At 48.9% G+C, this 21,583-nt stretch overlaps 1 protein-coding gene across 3 annotated transcripts in view; it reads left to right on the plus strand.

Moving 5' to 3' along the window:
• Positions 1 to 21,583, plus strand: part of SYTL3 (synaptotagmin like 3) — a 100,126-nt gene that overhangs the window by 76,383 nt on the left and 2,160 nt on the right. For all 3 annotated transcript variants that reach the window (XM_070796455.1, XM_019967649.2, XM_070796456.1), the window contains 5 exons: positions 9,769 to 9,947; positions 14,781 to 14,883; positions 17,618 to 17,788; positions 19,798 to 19,903; positions 20,903 to 21,008. In XM_070796455.1, coding sequence (XP_070652556.1) covers positions 9,769 to 9,947; positions 14,781 to 14,883; positions 17,618 to 17,788; positions 19,798 to 19,903; positions 20,903 to 21,008 — 665 coding nt within the window. The remainder of the gene's footprint in view (positions 1 to 9,768; positions 9,948 to 14,780; positions 14,884 to 17,617; positions 17,789 to 19,797; positions 19,904 to 20,902; positions 21,009 to 21,583) is intronic.

Here is a 21,583-nt window from a genome sequence, read left to right on the forward strand (position 1 = left end):
ATTCAGTCCACAAAATGCTGGCAGTTCCCAACCCACCCTTTGGCTCCAACCACTGGCTCCTGTAGGTGGTCCCGCGTCCATCAAAACCATTGCTCTACACCCTCGCTGCTCGAAGTGTGGGGTTACCTGGGAGCTTCTCAAAGATCAGAATCTCTAGCCTTCCCTCAAACCTACTGGAGTCTGAATCTGTAATTTAGAAAGAGCCCCAGCAAATTCAGGCTTCCCGCATGGCTCAGTGATGAAGAATCCACCTGCAATGCAGGAGAGGCAGGTTCCATCCCTGGGTCATGAAGATGCTCTGGAGGAGGAATTGGCAACCTGCTCTAGTGTTCTTGCCTGGAGAGTTCCCATGGACAGAGGAGCCTGGTGGGCTACAGTCCATGGGGTCAGAAAGAGTCAGACATGACTGAGCAGCACGTACCAGGAGATTCATGCACACATAGACACGCAAATTGAGCCCTGTCAACTTCAAATCCAAGTGAAATACATTGTTTGTTAAGGATTCTTTAGCAGTCCAGGGATGTGCTAAAGAACTGCGTTCAGTTCTCGCAACCCCTATTGGGGGACCCTCCCAACTCCTGCCCTGGGTCACCTCCTGCCCTGGGTCACACAGCAGCAGTCCTAGCGGAGCCAGACGGAGTGGCCCTCGCCCACTTGGACGCCCTGAGCATCAGGGATGGTCCTGCCAGAGCCTCTCAGGTTGCTTCGTTGGGGTATGGGTGTTGTTTATACCGGAGAAGAGTTTGGAAAGGTGAAAGCTCTGAATGAACACTTCCCTGAGGGGGAGCTTAAGCAAGGGCATCTCCAGAACATTCTCTCCTGGGGCTGAACCCCGTGGTGGGTACGGACAGGGGAGGCAGAGGAGCGGCCTCTGGGAGCTTTTCCAAGACCCATGGAGAATTTGCCTCCACCCCAGCTAACGTGCGGACTCCAGCCAGCTTGAGGTTTTTTTTGTTGTTGTTATTATTAACTAGTATTTATTTATGACTGCATCAGGTCCCAGCTGCGGCATGCGGGATCTTTTGGTGCAGCGTGGGCTCTTATAGCTGTGGCATGTGGCTTGTGGGAAACCAACTTCCTAACCAGGGATGGAGCCCGCGTCCCCCGCACTGGAAGGCAGACTCCCAACCTTTGGACCACCAGGGAAGTCCCCCAGCTTGAACCTTGATAAGGCTGATCCAGGAGGACGGGGCCAAACCCTCCTAAGAGTTTTTCAAACTCGTCCAGGGTCCTCTCTACTTGACTCTTAAGCTCCTCCAAGGCCCGGAAACCAACACAGAGGTAGACACACGACTCGAATCCGCCCCACAGCAGTATGCGGGGCTGTCCGCGAGCTGCCCACCGCCCCGCACCTGCCCCCTCGCTCAGTCCTCGCCGGGGCGCTGGTCCTGAACAGCCGGACTCAGCCTGCTTCCCAGTTCCTTGGGCTGTTCCCTCTCCCAGGCTCCAGGCTCTCTCACTCCCTTCCCGTCTTGGCTCCAAGGTCACTTTCTTAGGAGCTCTGGCCTCTGCCCTGCTCTGCCTCCCTGGCTCACCTGCTCTCTGTTTATCCACATGCTTATCGCCTTCTGCCCCTGCGTAATTGGCTTTACTTGCGGTTTATTGTCGATTGTCATTCCCAGGGGCCCCAGAGCAGTGCGTGACACTTAATGGCACTCAGTAAACATTTGTGAGATGGTTGGATGCATTCTTATCGGAGCTATTCTTGAAAGCCCACTGTGCGCTAAATGCAGAGCTGGGAACTCCGCCTCCAGGTCATTCTCACCACAGTCTTGTCCTCAGGATGCTGTTGTCCCATTTCACAAATGGGAAAACTGAGGCTCTCGGAGGGTATGCCGTTTGCTAAGGCTGTATGGTCACTGCAGAATTCTGATGGGGAGTCAAAAGTCCAGGCCTTCTGTCTTACCCCAGAGGAATTGTTGGCCTCCTAAACTGACCGCCACCCCCAGTTCAGCTTTGCTCACTTGGAGCCGGTCCACACCCCGAAGACTTTTCAGAGTCGTTGTAGGGGAGGGGAGGATGCTGGGGTAACAGGATGTGGTGAGTGTATGTTTTGCACTAAGACTGTTTCTTGGGAAAGTACCTCTGAATTACGGTGCAAATTCAACCTGATGCTCTCTTTGCCCTTTCTTCTAAAATCTACTCTGATTTGTGCCCTCAACATTTATCATCACGAGGTTGAATTATTAGACATTCAATCCTAACCTGTTCCCCTTAGACTGAAGCAGTGTGTGTTTGAGGAAACTAAACTCCCACAAAGCCAGGAACAGTTTTGTTTCTTGCCTGAAGAAATGTCGCCTCCCTTTCTGAGAAACAGGAAGTTGGGGCTAGAAAAAGCTTATTAAATCTCTGCTTATTACAAAAGTAAGAACTCAAACGGACAATAAAGAGAGGAAGCACTCAACTTCCTGAGCAGTTAAATCAGTGCAAAATTAGAACAAGTGCAGTTTGGGGACCATTTTAGCAAATTTAAGAAGTGACACAGCTCAGTGTTGGTGAGCGTGTGGCAAGGCAGGTGTTCTATAAACTGCTGGTTGAACTACGGGGAGGGCAACCAGCTTCAACAGGCATGCTGTCTTTCACTCAGCGATTTTAGTTACAGGAACTATTCTTTAGAAATCGTCATGAACTTTGCCAAAAAGCATGTATATGTGGATGTTGAGGGCAGCATTGTTTATCTTCATAACTTTTTTTAAGTTTGAAAATTTGGAATTAGCCAAAATGTCTAAAATAAGGCAGTGGTTAAATAAATTATGGTACATTTATTCAGAGGGATACTTTGCAACTATTAAAAGTCATGTGGTTGGAGGATATTGAAAAGAATAGCGAACATAGATATCGATAAACAAAAATATTAAGTTACAAAATGGTATTACAGTAGCACAGAATTAGAAAAGCAAAATGAATATACTATAGACCCTGGATTGTATCGAAAGGTTGAGAATAGTTGGCTTCTGCTTTCTTCTTAAATTTTCTTGGCCTTTTCTGTGTTTTCTGAATGTTCTCCATAAACATGTAATGTTTGTGAGAAGAAAAATCCAAGTTCTTTAAAAAAAAAAAAAAAAAAAACAGAAAAACAGAAAAACTCCTCTAGTTCTCAGAAACGTAGCGTTGGTAGTGTGAAGAAACGTGCAGTTACATTTTTAGCAATTCCCTGGGGAAAAAAAATTATATCCAAGGTTCCCTCTGATTTTCGATTTCGCCTTCACTTCTGTTTTGGAAAAAAATCCATGAGTTTCTGTCAGTGTTTTCAGCCAGCTGACGTTTGCCCTGGAGCTGAGGTTGCTATGTCTGGGGGAGCGACCACGTGCCAGGAACGCGCATCTGGGCCCCCTGCACCTGGAGGGGTGGGAGTGCGGCTGCTGGAGCGACTTGCAGTCGCTGAAGTAAAGCTCCAGCTCCCTAGATGTTTCTCTTAAATGTCAGTCTGAGACCTGGAGCCTTATCATGGCATTTGGGGTCACTTCTAAGTGGGAACTGTCTCAGAGCGTTCACCCCACCCATCTCACTGTGCTCGCTGGGGTTTTGGAAACTTCCATTTTCCTTTAGTATTTCTGAACTTCTCTGGTTGCACTGACTTTTTAAAAAAGAGTACTTAGCTATACACCCACATTAACCTCTGCTGTTGTTGTTGTTCAGTCGCTCAGTCGTGTCCGACTCTTGGCAATCCCATGAACTGCAGCACGCCAGGCTTCCCTGGCCTTCACTAGTTCCCAGAATTTGCTCAAACTCATGTCCATTGAGTCGGTGAGGCCATCCAACCATCTCATCCTCTGTCGTCCCCTTCTCCTCCTGCCTTCAATCTTTCCCAGCATCAGGGGCTTTTCCAATGAGTCAGCTCTTCGCATCAGGTGGCCAAAGTATTGGAGCTTCAGCTTCAGTCCTTCCAATGACTATTCAGGGCTGATTTCCTTTAGCATGGACTGGTTTGATCTCCTTGCAGTCCAAGGGACTCTCAAGAGTCTTCTCCAGCACCACAGTTCGAAAACATCAATTCTTCGGTGCTCAGCCTTCTTTATGATCCAACACTCACATCCATAAATGACTACTGGAAAAACCATAGCTTTGACTAGATGGACCTTTGTTGACAAAGTGATGTCTCTGCTTTTTAATATGCTGTCTAGGTTGGTCATAGCTTTTCTTCCAAGGAGCAAACATCTTTTAATTAAAATGTTGTTGAATAACTTAAGTATCTATACAGATGCTCTTGCATGTAAAAAGAAAAACATAAAAATAAATATATTATAGCCTATTCATCCAGTGGACCCCGGGAGTGACAGTGAATGAACTAAAGCTACACCTAACTGTATAGATGAATTTTTAAAGCTTGATATCAAGAAAGTACACTACTGGAGAATATGTACACAGTATGATTTTAATTATATAAATTCCAAGATCAGCCAAAATGAATCGATACATTGTTTGGAGGGGATATATACACATGTAATAAAACCAGACAGAAAACCAAAGATGATAAACAGAAAAACTTGAAACACCCTTGACCTGGGAGCAGGAATAGAGGGAGTCAGATAAGGAAGGGGCCATGGAGCATTTCCATAACCCCGGTTTAATCTTTCTTACATTGAGTGGTGAGTATGTAGATGTTTAATAATTAATTATTCCTACCTATTATAGGGACTTTTCAATATATTTCAGAGTAAAAAGAAAAAGAAAAGAGAAGGAAAGAAGAAAAAAAAAGGAAATGATCCACTCAGCTTACAAAGAGTGACTACATCATTTGGTTTCAAAAGCTGAATAAATTCACTAAAGCGTAGGCACGGTACTCAGTTTTTTACACAAAATAGCCATTGAGCCTCACACCAATCCTATGAAACAGATCCCCACTCTATAAATCAGGAAGCCGAGGCTGTGGAGGATGAGAAAAGTGCTCAAGATCACACAGCCTCTAAGTGTCAGGGCCCAGGGAGACGTCTGTCTGGCTCCACCGCTGCCGTCTGACTTCCCTGCGGTAATGCTCTCCCCGTGCTCTTGGGGAAATCAAGATTTATCTATTTATTTGTTTTAACATAGCTGTGGTTTCAGTTGACTTTCCTTGATTTCTACCTTTGTGAAAATCAAAGGGCATCAGGAGGCCTTGCTTGCGGTTACAGCAGATAACGCCTGACCTTCAGAGAAAGTCGCCACACGCTCCCTGCCCGCTTTAATGAATTCTCCTTTGCTTTTTGCTGAGACTTTTCTTTTCCCAATCAGACAGAGCCCTGGGCTCTAATAAATGTCAGGCTGGGTTCTTAGATGCTCTTCTAGGCCAGGACCTCTCAGTCAACCCTGTTTACTGCTCAGAGGCTCAACTTGCTCGGAGATCCTGGTCTGTCTACAGGGAAAACAGAAGCAGAGAAAACCCTCCCGGTGGTGAAGTCCTGAGTTATCGGTGAAAGAATGCAGAAGACCAAAGGACGCGCCCTGCTGGCCTTCCATTATCTGCGGCTGCACTTTCCCCCGCCAAGCAGATCCGCCGTTGGGTTACTCAGAGACACTGCCATTAGCCAACCGCCCAAGGAATGAAGAACCCCGGGCCCACTTCCAGCTGCTACTTCTGGTTTGCCCTGTAATTTTTGGGTGGGTCTCAACCTTCTTTGACCTCTGCTTATCTTACACAATGAAGGATGAGTGTTGCTTTCCTGGCTGCTTTATAATTCTGGACACCAGGCTGGCTGAGTCAGCTGTGCTGCATACGCATACCTGCCCCTGAACAGCTGTGCACATAGTAGGGCAGGCCTGAAGCCCAGTGTGAGTGTGAGGGATCAGGTCTGCCCTGCCATGTCACCAGCTCCAAATACGCCCACGGGACCAGCCACGCTGACGCGTTTCTCTGGGAGACTCAGTCTCCAGCTCTCACAGCAAGCATGTCACACCTTCTTCAATGGGCTTCCCTGGTGGCTCAGCTGGTAAAGAATCCACCTGCAACGCAGGGGAACTGGGTTTGATCCCTGGGTTGGGAAGATCCCCTGGCGAAGGGAAAGGCTACCCACTCCAGTATTCTGGCCTGGAGAATTTCATGGACTGTGTAGTCAGTCCATGGGGTAGCAAAGAGTCAAACACGACTGAGCGACTTTCACTTCGCTCAGAAGTGCTTCCCACTCTTTCTCCTCATTCTTAACAAGTAATCCTCCCTTCCCACTTCTCAAAAAAAAAAAAAAAAAATTAGCCTGGAATTCTCGAATCCTCCTGACACCAAAGTTAACCTGTTCGGGTTGTACCCACCCAACTCCCCTTCCTGCCCAGACAGAAGGTGCCCGTTTCCCCAGCAGGGCTTGGACTCCACCCTCTCCTGCCCTTTTTATTTCTTCCATGGAAGGTAGCATAGCTTCTTTTCCTTTCCTTTTAAGATTTCTCTCCTTGTCCTGGATTTTCAGCAATTTTATTATGATGTGCCTGCATGTAGGGTTTTGTTTCGTTTCGTTTAATCTTTTGGTCAAGCTGTATGACACGTGGGACTCTGTTCCCAGACCAGGGATTGAACCTGAACCCCTTTCATTGGCAGCATACAGAGTCTTAACCTCTGGACCACCAGGGAAGTCCCCAGGTAGTTGTATTTTTAAATCCTTTCACTCTGGAATCTGCTGCTGAGGGATATAAGTAAAGTCACCCAAGGTCAGGACTCCCAGCCAAGTCCTCTCACTCATGTCTACTGCTTCTTCAGGGCAAGGTGCACAACCATCACACTGCAGTATTTGCAGACAGAACTTCTTATTTTCCCCAAGAATTAAAAAGCATTTATTTATCTGGCTCTACCGGGTCTTAGTTGCGGCACACGGGCTCTCTAACTGGGGTGTGAGGCTCGCAGGTTTAGCTGCCCTGCAGCATGGGGGAGGAAGGGTTTAGTTCCCTGACCAGGGATCGAACCCACGTCCCCTGCATCGTAAGGTGAATCCTTAATCACTGGACCACCAGGGCAAGTCCTGGAGAGAACTTTTTAAATCAAAATACTTCACGTGCTTTCTTTATTCACCTCATAAATGCTTACGGAGGATTTATGATGAGCCAGGCACTGAATGGGCGATAGAGACGAGATGGAGGCAGAAACACCCTGTCCCCAGGTTCCAGTCACCTGGGAGAGAGGGACGTGATCTGCAGGGAGACCTGCTTTTGCCCCAGGGTGCAGGCCAGCAGTCTTGGCCCATCTGGTGCTGCACTCACTCAGGGTTGGGTTTCAGCCCCTGGGAGGACTGGTCTACTCCAGGGGCCTCGGACTCCCAGGAGGAAAGCCCCTGAGTGTCCCAGCTGCATGTCTGGACAGTTACCAAGCCCCTCCTCCTGTGTGGGGAACCTGGACTCCAGTTTCTTCTTTCTAACAAGGTGGAACTTCGGAAGGCATTCCCAAGCTGCTCAGCCTCTCAGCGTCACGACCCTGAGGGAAAAGCGGCATCGAGCGTCACTCTCGCCCCCACACGGTTCCCTTTTCGCCTCAAGTTCTGGACACGTGGGCTGCTCACTGTGCCCGGCGCCAGAGCCTCTCAGTCTTCCTGCCTGGGTGCCCACTGACGGACAGGTGCCTTCAGGAGAAACACAGCCAGGACCGCAGGCTCACCTCACTGTGCTTCTCTTCAGCGTCAGGGCCCTGGCCTCCCGACTGCCCTGGTAGCCTTGGAGCCGTGTTTGTTGTTTAATTCAGTTTTCTACTTGTTCTACAATCCTAAAGGAAATCAACCCTAAATACTCATTGGAAGGACTGAAGCTGAAGCCCCCAGTTCTTCGGCCACCTGATGGGAAGAGCCGACTCATTGGATGAGATTGGTTCGATAGTATCACTGACTCAGAAGACATGAGTCTGAACAAACCCTGGGAGATAATGGAGGACAGAGGAGCCTGGCGTGCTGCAGTCCATGAGGTCGCAAAGAGTTGGACACAACTTAGCCACTGAACAACAACAACAGCTTGTTCTTGGCAGCAGAGTCGCTGTAGTACAATCTGGTCTCACGTGGCCCAGGGCGGAGGCCCTCCAGGAGTGCCAGGTTAATTATCAGAGCTCTTAACACCTCCATTCATCTTCTCTGGAGCAGCTCAGACCTCTGGCCAAGCCTCCCTCTCATTCATCTTCCATCTTCACTCTTGTGCCTCCCTCATTCGTGTGGTCTGACCACTCCATGCCTTTCTGAGTGTGTAACGTTTAAAACACATTTCCCATCCCAACAGTTGTGTGGGTGTAGGCAGATAACATGTTTCAGGGCCAGGACCTGGGTGTGGTGAAGTTGGTCGGGTTCTTGGCATGAGTTAGTTCAGGTTCGGAGTTCTTGGTTTTGTTTTGATTGCTCTCTAGTGAGAGAGACTCAGGCTTTCTTCTTGTTTTTTTTTTTTTTTTTTTTCTTTTTTTCCCCCAGGATGTTTTACAGCGTTGAGGAACCTGCTGGGAGAATGGCAATCACGTTGAATTCCCCGTCTGTAGAGTCAGCCCTGAGACGGTAGCATGCAAAGGGTGGCAAATACTTAAGCAGATTGAACAGCGATCAGGCATTTTGTTCCTTCCCTGCTATTGATTCTTCTCATCTCCGCCTAGAGCAGCCTCACTTACGGTGGTTTTGTTTTTCATTCTGGGGACCCACAGCAATTGAAACACAACTTACTATTGCTTTTACATACTTTACACTGTTGTTGTTTAGTCGCCAAGTCGTGTCCAACTCTTTGCAACCCCATGCTGGCTCTTTGCAGCATGCCAGGCTTCCCTGTCTTTCTGTGACTCCCAGAATTTGCTCAATCCCATACCCATTGAGTCAGTGATGTCATCCAACCACCTCATCCTCTGTCACTCTCTTCTCCCTTTGCCTTCAATCTTTCCCAGCATCAGGGTCTTTTCCAGTGAGTCAACTCTTCGTATCAGGTGGCCAAAGTATTGGAGCTTCAGTTTCAGCATCAGTCCTTCCAATGAATGAACATTCAGAGTTGATTTTCTTTAGGGTTGACTGGTTTGGTCTCATTGCAATCCAATGGATTCTCAAGAGTCTTCTCCAGCCTCACAATTCAAAAGCATCAATTATTCAGCACTCAGCCTTCTTTATGGTCCGACTCTCACATCCATACATGACTACTGGAAAGACCATAGCCTTGACTATATTTTACATACTCTAGTCCATTTACTTCTTACCACACCCTATGAGAACAGTATTAACTTTTCCATTTAGACTTTCACAGGCTGTTGCTGCTGCTGCTGCTAAGTCGCTTTAGTCGTGTCCAACTCTGTGCGACCCCATAGAATGAGTAGCAATTGATTCAACCTCTATCGAATTCCCAATCACTTGGCCCCCAGACTGTGCTGCCCTTCACAGGGCTATTCGTACAGTGGATGTTATCTGCCCTTGAAGATTTATCTTTGCAGAATTGCACAGGAGGTAGTTCACATCTTCCCAAGTGGTTTGTATTCAGGAATGAGATTGTGTAACCTTATGGCTAGGCAAACAGCATATCTGGGCAAGACCAGCCCTTCTGAAGATTCCTCACCTCCTTGTTGGTCTTTTTGTGGCTCAGTTGCTACATGTCTGACTCTTTGCAAGCCCGTGAACTGTAGCCCTCCAGGCTTCTGTGTCCTTCAGTGTCTCCCAGAGTTTACTCAGAGTCATGTCCTCATCTCCTTAGAACAGAAAACGTGGCAAGTTATTGTGCAAAGTACAAGATGGCATGTTATTAACTTAATGTGAGTCAGGATGTGTGCTCTGTGTGAATTTTGATTTATTTGATATCTTGAAACCAGAACTGCAAAAAGACACGTTGATTAGCTGTGAAGTAACTCGTTATGTCTGTCGTTCTTGCTTTCAGGGAAGTTTAATCAGCATTAACAGCACTTGCACAGAGATGGGCAATTTTGACAAAGCTGATGTCACTGGAGAGATAGAATTTGCCATTCGTTACTGCCTCAGAACTCATTCTTTAGAAATATGCATCAGAGCCTGTAAGAACCTTGCCTTTGGGGAGGAAAGGAAGAAAAAGTGCAATCCGTAAGTTTCTTTGTCTAAGTTTTGGCATATGATAATAGATTTATTGACTCTAAAATTTATATGGAAAAGTGAAAGTCCAAGAAAAACCAAGGCAATAGTAAAAACAAAAAGCCGTGTTAAGAATTATCTTCATAAAGCTTAGTAATTCAAACAATGCGTGATGGATGCAAGGACAGACAGAAGGTCAACAGAGCAGAATCAGAAGTCCAGATACAGATCTTAGGATACGTGAGAACATAAATGATCAAGAGGCTATTAATAATCAATATGTAGATGATGAAATTCAGTACATGGTGCTGGGAAATTTGATTTTCCATGTAGGAAAAATAAAATTCTATCCACACAACCCATAAATAGGTTAATTTTCTTCCAATTGGTAGATATGAATTGATATCATTACTTTAACATGCGTCTCCCTGATAACAAAAATGAGCAACTGCATACATGCACCCATCACTTAAGGTGCACTCCTCTTCTGTGAACTCCCCATCCATATCTTTTGTCCAATTTTCTATCAAATTGTCATTTAAACATTTATTTACAGGGGGTTGGCTTTTTTAAAATCCATTTTCGATGCAACTCTCCATTGGTTATACCTATCTTACATGTCTTCTCCTAGCTGTTACTTGTTTTCCAACATTGTCATAACTTTTCTTGTAGAGAATTTGATAATGTCCAATTTATCCTTTTTTTCCTTTAGAATGTCTGCCTTTCGAGTTTGTAGGAGAATTCCCCCTGAACATTTTAAATACATTCTTCTCTGTTATCTTCTATTGGAGTTTTTTCAAACTTAGATACTTTCATATTAGAGCTGGAACTGATTTTCTGTGTATGGTTTAAAGCAAGCCCCACATTTTGGTCTTTTCCTTTCCCAACATGGAACATTTTTAGCACACAATTCTTAACAGTTGGGGGAAAGGAGTAGTTTGTTGGTCCAATCAAACTCTCCTCTGCTCTGAAACCTTCAGTAGCTCCTCGGTGCATTGCTAAAGCACTCTGGCTCTCCATCAGAAATCCCTCCTGTCTTTCCAGTCTTAACTTCTATTATTCCCCTATCTGTACCTTCTGCTCCAGGAAAATTGGAATAATCATTGTCCCAAAACTACCCCCCTGAAACAGGAAAGTATAGCTCATTCAAAGGGAAAGAATAAAACAACAGAAGCTTTCTCTGAAAGAGATCTTATGGTGGATTTACTCAACAAAGATTTTAAAATAACAGTTTTAAGGATGCTCAAAGAACTAAAGAAAGATGTGGAGAAAATTGGAAAAAAAAATGATGTATAAACAAAATAGAAATATCAATAGAGAGATGGAAAACCTAAAAAGAAAACAATTCTGGAGCTGTGAAAGCTACAATAATTGAAGTGAAAATTTCACTAGAGGAATTCAGAGGTAGGTGTGAGCAGGTGAAAGAAAGAATGGGTGAACTTGAAGATAGGATGATGGGATCCTGAGTCTGAGGAACAGAAAGAAAAAAGACTAAAGAAAAGCAAACAGAACCTAAAGGGCCTGGGGACACCATGAAGTGAAGCAGCATGGGTAACATACATTCCAGAAGGGGGAGAGAGAAAGCATGGAGCAGAGAGAAGCCTGAAGAGATGGTGGCTGAAGACTTCCCAAATGGGAGGCAAGGCACAGATGTCAGAGAAGCGCTCTGAACTCCAGGGATGGTGAACTCAGAGACCCACGCTGAGACACATTATAAACAGACATTTGAAAGACAGACTCTTGAAAGCTGCAAGAAAGAGGTGGATTGTCAGTACTAGGGAATTCCTAGTTAGAATATCAGCAGATTTCTTATCAGACACTTCAGAGGACAGAAGGCAGTAGGTGCTGAAGAGACAGAGACAGAAGGTGCTAAAAGGAAATGAAACATGCAGCAAAACCGTTCTGCAAAAGTGAGGGAGAAATCACAACGGTCTCAGGTACAGAAAGGCTAGGGGAGCACGTTACCCCCCGCCCTGCTCTGCAAGAAATGCTCAGGATACAGAAAGGCTAGGGGAGCACGTTACCCCCCGCCCTGCTCTGCAAGAAATGCTCAGGATACAGAAAGGCTAGGGGAGCACGTCACCCCCCGCCCTGCTCTGCAAGAAATGCTCAGGATACAGAAAGGCTAGGCGAGCACGTTACCCCCTGCCCTGCTCTGCAAGAAATTCTCAGGATGACCCTGGAAGTGAAATGAAAGGACACTGGACAGTAACTCAAGACAAATGAAACAATAAAGACCTCGATAATGGCAAGTGGACAGGCAGTTACAAAGGGTAGCATAATGGTGAACAGTGGGAGGTAATTCCACTTTTGTTTCCCATATGACTTAGGACAGTACTACTTTTTGAAAGATTATGGGTGTCGTTTTGGCTTGTCACTCCACACTTGGTCTTTGACATAATTTAAGAGACTAGTGCATTTAAAAGAGTTAGTACTTTCTAGTTTGGGACACATGGGCTTCCCAGGCAGCACTAGAGATAAAGAACCTCCCTGCCAATGCAGGAGACGTAAGAAACCCAGGTTGAGGAAATGGCAACCCACTCTGGTATTCTTCTCTGGAGAATCCCATGGACAGAGGAGCCTGGTGGGCTACAGTCCATAGTGTTGTGAAGAGTCAGGACTGAAGAGCCTTGAGCACACACGTGCAGACATAGTTTTGTAACATCAGCAAGGGAAAGAGGTTAGGATAGAGCTGAAAAGGAGCAGAGTCCTTATGTTGCTAAGGTTAACATGGCATGAATTCAATTAGTGCTATAACTTCAAGATGTTAAATGCAATCCCCTTAGTAACTACAAAGAAAATAGCTATAGAAAAACAAAACAAGCAAGAAAGGAATTTAAATGTTTCACCACAGAAAATCAGCTAAGCACAAATGAATACGGAGGACACAAAAGCTGCACGGCAAAACAACCAGCAAATGACAGATGTAAGGATTAATGTTTCTTATCAGTTGACACAGGTTTGGTCTCTGGGTTGGGAAGATGCCCTGGAGGAGGAAATGGCAACCCACTCCAGTCTTCTTGCCTGGAGAATCCCATGGACAGAGGAGCCTGGTGGGCTACAGACCAAAGGGTCACAAAGAGTCGGACACGACTGAACACACATGCAAATACGATTAGTAGTTAATTTAAAGAAAAATGAATTAGATTGTCCAATGAAAAGGCAGAAACTGGCAGAACGGATGAAAACAGAGATTGTAACTGTATACCATCTACAAGAAACTCACTTGAGATCTAAAGACACAAAGGGAAGATATTCCGTACAGACGGTAAACGAGAGTGAGCAGTGGTGGCTGTACCATTATCAGACAAACAGGCTTTAAGTCTAAAAAGATTACAAGAGATAAAGGACATTATATATTTATAAAAGGTTCAGTACAACAAGATGATGAAATGATCCTAAATGTCTGTACATCTAATAACAGACCAGCAAGATATAAGAAGCAAAAATTGACAGAATTGAAGAGAGAAATATTGAGTTCACATTGGATAGTTCAGTTCAGTTCAGTCGCTCAGTCATGTCCGACTCTTTGTGACCCTGTGAACTGCAGCACGCCAGGCCTCCCTGTCCATCACCAACTCCCGGAGTTCACCCAAACCCATGTCCATTGAGTCGGTGATGCCATCCAACCATCTTATCCTCTGTCGTCCCCTCCTCCTCCTGCCCTCAATCTTTCCCAGCATCAGGGCCTTTTCAAATGAGTCAGTTCTACACATCAGGTGGCCAAAGTATTGGAGTTTCAGCTTCAGCATCCGTTCTTCCAATGAACATTTGTTTTGGGTAAGATCTTATAGAAAAACGTATATGAACTTTTTTGGCTAACCAATAGTTCTTCAGTAATAGTTGGACATATCAATACTCCAGTCTCAGTAACAGAACATCCAGACGATGATAAGAAAGGAAATAGAGGACTTAACTAGATAACGTGGGTGTGTCTTTTATTGTAATGATTTATGCTATACAGATATATTTGGTATCTCTTGTTCTCCAACGTGTGAGGTCTCATAATGATCAATGATCTGAGTCAGCCAACAGTGAGGTATTGGTGATGAGCCTTGAGTCCTGCTCTATAAGAAGCGTGACTGAAATGGAGGCAGAGGCCTGAGGCTGGGGTTCCAGCGGGGACCCTGATCGGGGGAGGGTTCCTGCTCTCTGTGGCTTTGGGACAGCAGAGCTGGTTTCTAACCCTTCAGGACAGGACCTGGGCGCGTGGTGTCCCTGCCATCAGTGCCACTGCCGGAAGAGCCCGGAAGGACAGTCTCAGGACCTGAGCGGAGGGGTCAGCCTGGGACGGGGCTCCAGGGGGTGGGCGGCCTCCAGACCCAAGGAGAGGGGCTCAGGGAGGCCAGTCCTCAGCTGTCAGGACGCAGTGTCCAAGGCCCCGCTGGAAGAGCGCGGCGTGCGGCATACACTTTCCATTTCCACGTTTTTTTCTTGCGGGTTGGGGAGAAGAGGCAGGGGGAGTGAGGACAAGCTGGCACAGGCCTCAGGATCCGGGTGGATGAGAAACCTGCCGCCCACCGAGCCCCCAGGAAGCCCCCGCTTCCCGGGGCATCACCAGTGATGGAGCGTGACGAGTGATCCAGATCCAAGAACGGGGGCATGAGAGAAGCGGGGGGCTTCACACCCCCAGAAACGTTCCAGAGGATTATAGCCAGAGACTGAGTAAACGGGGGGCTGTGCACCCAGCACTGTCATTGGGGTGGCCGCTAAGCCCTTTCTGTCAACCCCAGAGGCAGCGGGAAGCGGCGTTAAGAAACCGCTGACATGCAGTTCTCCTCCTGAACCCTTTGCCCGCCCCGCATGCTGGGCTCTCACCCCTTGCTGTCTGCATTTGGCCACCAGGTATGTCAAGACCTATCTGCTGCCTGACAGATCGTCCCAGGGAAAACGCAAGACCGGTGTCCAGAAGAACACGGTGGAGCCGACCTTTCAGGAGACCTTGAAGGTACTTGCTGGGCAAATGCTCCTGGGCAGAGTGTCCCCATCCCGGGCTGGGCTTCTGGGGCCATAGTCCAGCCAGTGGTTCCTCCAAACTCTTGAGTCAGTTAAATGTAAGTGCAGACACTGAAACATTCCGGCAGGGCTCTGTCAATCAGTGGCAAGTGGTAGAAAATAAATTTCAGCCTTTGTACAGAAAAAGTGCTGAGTCTGATGGACCAGTGCATGGCTTTGGATTAATGATTTGCGAGACAATGGTGAAAAGGAAATAGGCTGCCTCGCCGTTTCTAAAGGAGAAGGAAATGGTACCCCACCCCAGTACCTTTGCCTGGAAATCCCATGGACGGAGGAGCCTAATAGGCTACAGTCCTTGGGGCCGCAAAGAGTCAGACACGACTGAGCTACTTCACTTCAGTTTCTAAAACTGGCCTGTTCTGTTGAATTTTTATGATTTTCAGAGAGGTATCATCAAACCAGGGGCCCTGTAAATGAAACTGCTGAGGTGATAGCTTTGGGAAAGTACTTCTTTGTCATAGTATCTGGCAGACCCAGGTCTCTTCTTCTTTTATGAAGCTCTAATACTTTGGCCACTTGATGCGAAGAGCTGATTCATTGGAAAAGACCCTGACGCTGGGAAAGATTGAGGGCAGGAGGAGAAGGGGATGACAGAGGATGAGATGGTTGGATGGCATCACTGAGTCAATGGACCTCAGTTTGACCAAACTCCAGGAGATAGTGAAGGACAGGGAAGCCTGGCGTGCTGCAGTCCATGGGGTTGCAAGGAGTTGGAACAACAACAACTAAAAAACAAAATTTCTGGAAGAATTGTTCAGGTTTTCATTTTCTTTGGCGCTAAGAATTGTGACTGGCTTAGGGCAGAGACCAGGGAGGGACCGCCTCCTACTGGGATACAGGGAGGAGAATTGCAGGTGATGTCTAGCGAGCGTAGGTAGCAGACAGGTGTGGGAGGTCTTGAGCTGGAAGGACAGTCCAGATGCACAGAGATGTGCCCACTGAAGGCTAGTCAGCCCAGGGATTCCGTGCGTCAAGCCCGAGAAAAGAGAGGACTCTGTCTGCCTTCTGTGGCGAGTAGAGGCATTTGGGAACTCCCAGCCAGGGGCCATCTGGGGAGCTGGCGCAAGAGTCCTACTCGGGACATGAAAACAGCCATTGTTTTCTGTGTCCCTGCTGTGACCAAGTGCTTTATGTACCCTCTGAACCGTGTGTTGGCATCCTCACTTAGCAATGGGGAAGCTGAAGCTTTGAGAGTCCTTAAAAGTACATCCATGACCCAGGATGGACAATCAGTCCTTCACAAAATCTACGTTCCTAAGGACTCCCCAAGGAATTGCTTTTAAAAGCAGATTGTAGAAGGAAATGGCAACCCACTGCAGTATTCTTGCCTGGAGAATCCCATGAACAGAGGAGTCTGGCAGGCTACAGTCCATGGGGTCGCAAGAGTCAGACACACGACTTAGCAACTTTCTTTTCATTTGTGATTCAGTAAGTGTGGGTAGGGCCTGAGGTGCTACTGGTCTGGGACACTCCTCCAGTAGCAAATCACTGACCCTGGTCTTCATGTGGCTTTGCTCACGTAACAGAATTTTGAAAAGCTCTGTGCTACCTCACACATTGTGAGCTTCCATATAAAATTACTCGTCACAGGTTTAAGGTGTTTTGTACTGAACAGAGGCTGACAAATATCTCATATTTTATGAAATGAGACAAAGATGAGCATTGACTATAGTTTAGATAACTATTATATACTTTGATTTTTAAAGTTTTCACTACCTTAGTTAAAGGGCACCCAGAATCTCAACTCAGTGTACAATGAATGTTTTATCCAGTGTATTGTGAGTATCTTGGTTATCCTATAAAGCTTCCCAGATACATTGAGAAGAACCGATCTTTATTCTAAATGTAGAACATCTCAACATGGACCCAGCTTTAGGCTTTCGTAGAAATCATACGTAAGATGGAAAAGATGGGCCAATGAAGAAGCCAAGCAATCATGAACAGTATATCGGAAACCAGGATTTCAGACCCCTTATTCAGCTCCCTGGAGGCCACATCCCTGGGGCAAGGGGCAGGAGTATGATACCGAGCTTCACCAGTTTTGAGGAACGTGTATGTCAAAGTTGATCTGAAAGCCGACCCTTGGTTTTCTAGGCACAGCACGCCTTGGGGAGACTTCCTGTGCTCCACGGGGTGCGGGTGCTCCCCTGGAAGACCACTCAGTGGGGGGCTGGGGAAGGGTGAACAGTGACACTCGATCTGAGCGACAGTGGCTGTGACCTTAACCCTTGTTCTCTGGGGTCGGTGACACTGGTACCCCGTGGAGACTAGCAAGCCAGGGTCTGCCGGCCCAGCCTCCTGGGCCTTGCCGGGAATGGAAAGTAGGTCTTACTTTGCACTGTGGCCTCAGTCAGCCAAAGGGAGTTGTCCTGTTTTGTCAGGAAGGGGCCACCAGTCCGCCCAACGTGCAGAGCTGCCCCGAGGCGGGCAGACCCGGGGGACTGAAAGCTTTGCTCCCCGAAGCACCTGGCTCTGAGAGGGCGCAAATGCTGCATGGTGGACTGATGGTCTGGACTGCACTCGTGGGGCTTGTAGCCATGAAGAAAATAACCAGATTAATTAAGAGTTTAAAGATAGAATATGGAACAAGGGGCAGTGTTGGAGACAGACGAAAAATCATCCGGGAGCTGTGAGCCCAAGCTCACTGTCTCTGCCTGCCTCCACAGTACCAGGTGGAGCTGGCCCAGCTGGCCAGCCAACAGCTGCAAGTGTCCGTGTGGCACCTGGGCGTGCTCACCCGGAGGGTGTTTCTTGGAGAAGTGATCGTCCCTCTGGCCACGTGGGATTTCGAAGACAGAGAATCACAGTCCTTCCGCTGGTATCCGCTCCGGGCCAAGGTGAGCTTGAAGGCCTCCCTGGTGGCTCAGGTGGTAAAGAATCTGCCTGCGATACAGGAGATGCAGGTTTGATCCCTGGGTCGGGAACATCCCCTGGAGAAAGGCATGGCAACCCACTACAGTTCTTGCCTGGAGAATCCCATGGACAGAGGAGCCTGGAGGGCTACAGTCCATGGGGTTCAGACACAACTGAGCAATTAAGCACAGCCCCCACCCCCAGCATGAGAACCAAACTGACTTGTCAAAGGGATCCCAGAAGAGAATCCCAGAAGATCCCTGGGAGCCGGGGCCCCTGCCTGCCTGTTACCCTGCAGTGGGAGCTTCAGCCTGGCTCCTTGGTTGGGGGGTGGGCTGGAGTCTCACCTGCTCAGCTGTGTTCAGGGTCCCAAATAGCCCCACCCTCACTGGGGTCCAGACACCAGCTGAGATCAGGCTGGGGGTTCAGGTCCTGGTGACGGCCTGGTAGGTCCACACGCTTCCCAGATTTCAGGGTCACCTGGTGTCAGCTGAGGAGGCTTGACCTTCTCGAGCTAAAGTACCCCCCAGACCTGCGGGGCTGTCACGTGCCGTCCCTCCACCCCCAAGCAAACGGTAAGCGGTGAGGATGGCCGGACCCCGTGTCCTCAGGAAGGCCGGCAGGGGCCCCAGGTCAGCTTGGCCGGGAGGGTGGGCCAGGCTGGTGGCCGCGCAGGTGAGAGGCCAGGGAGAAAGGGCTGCTTTTCTTGGGACGGCTGCTTTGCCCGTTTCTGTGCCAAGATTACCGACAGGGAGAGAGCATGGACGAGAAAGAGAGGGGATGTGGGCTCTGCCGCCTCCTAAGAGGTGGCAGCAGGGTGTGGGGCCACGTGAGAGTCTGGCAGGGCCTTTACAAGGGCTGGGTGGGGCCCAGGCGCCCTTGTCCCTGTTTTCCCCTCCAGAGGCCCCGGGGGCTGTTTTTCAGGATGCTTCTGCTTAGAAATGGGCTTCCCCTATGGCTCGGATGGAAAACAAAACAAAAAAAAAACCTGCCTGCAATGCAGGAGACCCAGGTTCAATCTCTGGGTCAGGAAGATTCCCCCAGAGAAGGAAATGGCAGCACACTCCAGTATTCTTGTCTGGAGAATTCCAGGGACAAAGGAACCTGGAGGGCTACAGTTCATAGGGTCACAGAGAGTCGGACAGGATCGAGTGACTAACGCTGCACCTCTGCTTAGAAGCAGCTCTGGTTTCTGGCCTCTGTGGTGTTAAGCCCAGGCCTGGCAGGGTCCCACCCTCCCTCCCATCTCTTTTCTCTTGTGGGGTCTGCACAACTCGTCCCCAGTCCCCTCCAGTGCCCTGTGCTTGCTCTTCTCAGAACCTCAGTTTATCCTCAGGCCTCCTCTTGGAATCTCTAAGGTCAGCCCAAGACGGCGCTTAAATCCCCGCTCCCCCATGAAGGCTCTCCTGATTTTCCCTGCCAGATGTGGTCTACGTGCCGCGCCCCCCCACACCAGCTCCCTGTCAAGGGGCCCCATCCTGTCTTCTTCCCCCAGATTCTTATTCAGGTTGAGGCAGGCCACCGCCAAGGCTGGTCATCTCTTTGATAAGCAGGCAAGGAGCCGAGATCCCCAGACTGAACGGCGTCCCTCCTAATCCCAGCTGATAGACAGTGACTCTCCACGCTGGATTGGGGCGGGGGTCTGTTTACAGGCCCACCCTTTCAGCCCTGCCAGGAGGGAATCATGGGGTTGTCACAGATTTCTGGAAGCTGAGGGCGGAGGCTGGTCCCTGCTGGGGGGCCGGAATGAATCTAGATGCTTCCGTTCCCCTCCCCAAACCTCTCCACTCACTCACTCGCCAGGTAGGAGGCTGGCGTACCTCTTGCCCCTGTTCCTGGGCTTTCCCAGGCCTGCAGAGGCTTTGCCAGGATGGGGTAGGCAGGGGGAGGTTGGAAGGGGACACTTATGGTCAGTGCTGAGACAATGAGAGGAGTCCAGAAAGTTCTGGGGGCTGGGGAGTCCTGCCTCTGAGCTCTGTCTCATATCCTGCAGGCAGAGAAATCCGAAGACAGCCTTCCCACCAATAACGGAGAACTCGCAGTCCGGGCCAAGCTGGTCCTCCCTGCAGGGCCCAGAGAGCTCCAGGAGGCTCCAGAAGGTGGGTGGCCTCCTGCCTGCAAGCATCTGTCCTTCCCTGTCACTGTCCCCGAGCCTGGGGCAGCAGACGGCCTGAGAGGCTGCAGCCTTTCCTTTCTGCTGCCCACTGAGCCCGTGTTCCAGGAACGCCCATCAAACCTGTGAAACCCAGACTGCTTCTCTGGACCCCTCAACTTAGGAGGGAAATCAGTGATCAAAATTAGGCGTGTGATGCCCACTCGATGGGCTCTTACGACACCTGCCTGGGGGCTTCCTCCCAGGCGGCCGGCTCGCATGCTGTCTTACCGGAGAAACGGTCTGGCCGTGGCCCTCTGTGTGGACTGACACCCGCATTATGGTCCGGTTCGCCTCCAGCTCCAGGCTGAAGTGCCTGCCAGGCTCCCAGTGACCGGCTCCCTGCTCCCACGCCACGTGGGCAGTGGCTGCTCAGAAGGGAGGAGGGGTCAAGGTCCTCAGCTTCACCAGGTGGAACTGACTCAGATAACGGGGGCACAGGAAAGCGTGAGGTGCAGAGTGAAGACAGGGAGAGGAAGCAGTTCCACATTATTCGCAACGTTGTTTTCAGCCGCTGTCGTGCGACCCCGTGGACTGGATCACACCAGGCTTCCCTGTTAGTGCTCTCTTTGATAGAAGAGGGACTTCCACTGCCCACACTTGCAGGGCCCCCAGCAGACCAGTAGCTTACACCCTGTGGTTATCGCAGCCCCCGGACAGAGGTCTCTTCCCCAGCCCACTGGCTACAATTGGCTAAAGCTCCTGCATCCTTCTCTCCTTGGCTCTTCATGCCTCTTGGCAGCTGCTGGGTGCCTGGGTTTTGAGTCCTTCCCTGATGAGGCAGTGGGCAGCATGTGAGCAGGGCCAGGGGAGCCCCGCGTGCTGGACATGTGCTCTCTCGCTCTGGTGGGTATTAACACATCCTCTGGTTAAGCTATCAGTTGGAGGGGATGGCCTTGCATGCTGTAGAAGTCAGGTTGGTGGTAAATGCCAGCTTTCCTTCCAGGGACGGGAGATGAGCCATCACAGAATGGTCAGCTCTGCTTGGTAGTGCTGGGAGCCAAGAATCTACCTGTGCGGTCAGATGGCACCTTAAACTCATTTGTTAAGGGGTAAGTATTCCATTGTAGTCAATCATTATTTATTGATGACCATTACAGGCAGGGCTTCCCTAGTGGCTCAGATGGTAAAGAATCTGCCTGTGATGCAGGAGACCCGGGTGCAATCCCTGGGTCGGGAAGATCCCCTGGAGAAGGGAACGGCTACCCACTCCAGTATTCTTGCCTGGAGAATCCCGTGGACAGAGGAGCCCGGTGGGCCATAGTCCACGGGGTTGCAAAGAGTCGGACACGACTGAGCGACTAACACTTCTGCTTTCATTACACCTAAGGCATCATCCCTGTAAGGGAACACCAAGTGTAAGCCACTTTAAACTTGTCTTATTTTAGCTTCCCTATGAAAACCCAACATAACGTGTGTTAAAGACTAGTTTCCGAGAATTCGTGGGACTCAGGCGTGCTGAAGCTAGATTTGGAATACATTTTAAACTAAACCCTAATCTTATCAGTCCTTACTGTGACACCAGTGATGGCACTGGTGACTGAGGGGAACATGGAGAAAGCAATATGATTAGTAAACGTTAATTTAGCTCGACACTGACATCTCCTCTCGGATTAACAGTAAGATG

The sequence above is a fragment of the Bos indicus genome, chromosome 9, assembly GCF_029378745.1.
Source record: "Bos indicus isolate NIAB-ARS_2022 breed Sahiwal x Tharparkar chromosome 9, NIAB-ARS_B.indTharparkar_mat_pri_1.0, whole genome shotgun sequence".
NCBI classification, from domain to species: domain Eukaryota; kingdom Metazoa; phylum Chordata; class Mammalia; order Artiodactyla; family Bovidae; genus Bos; species Bos indicus.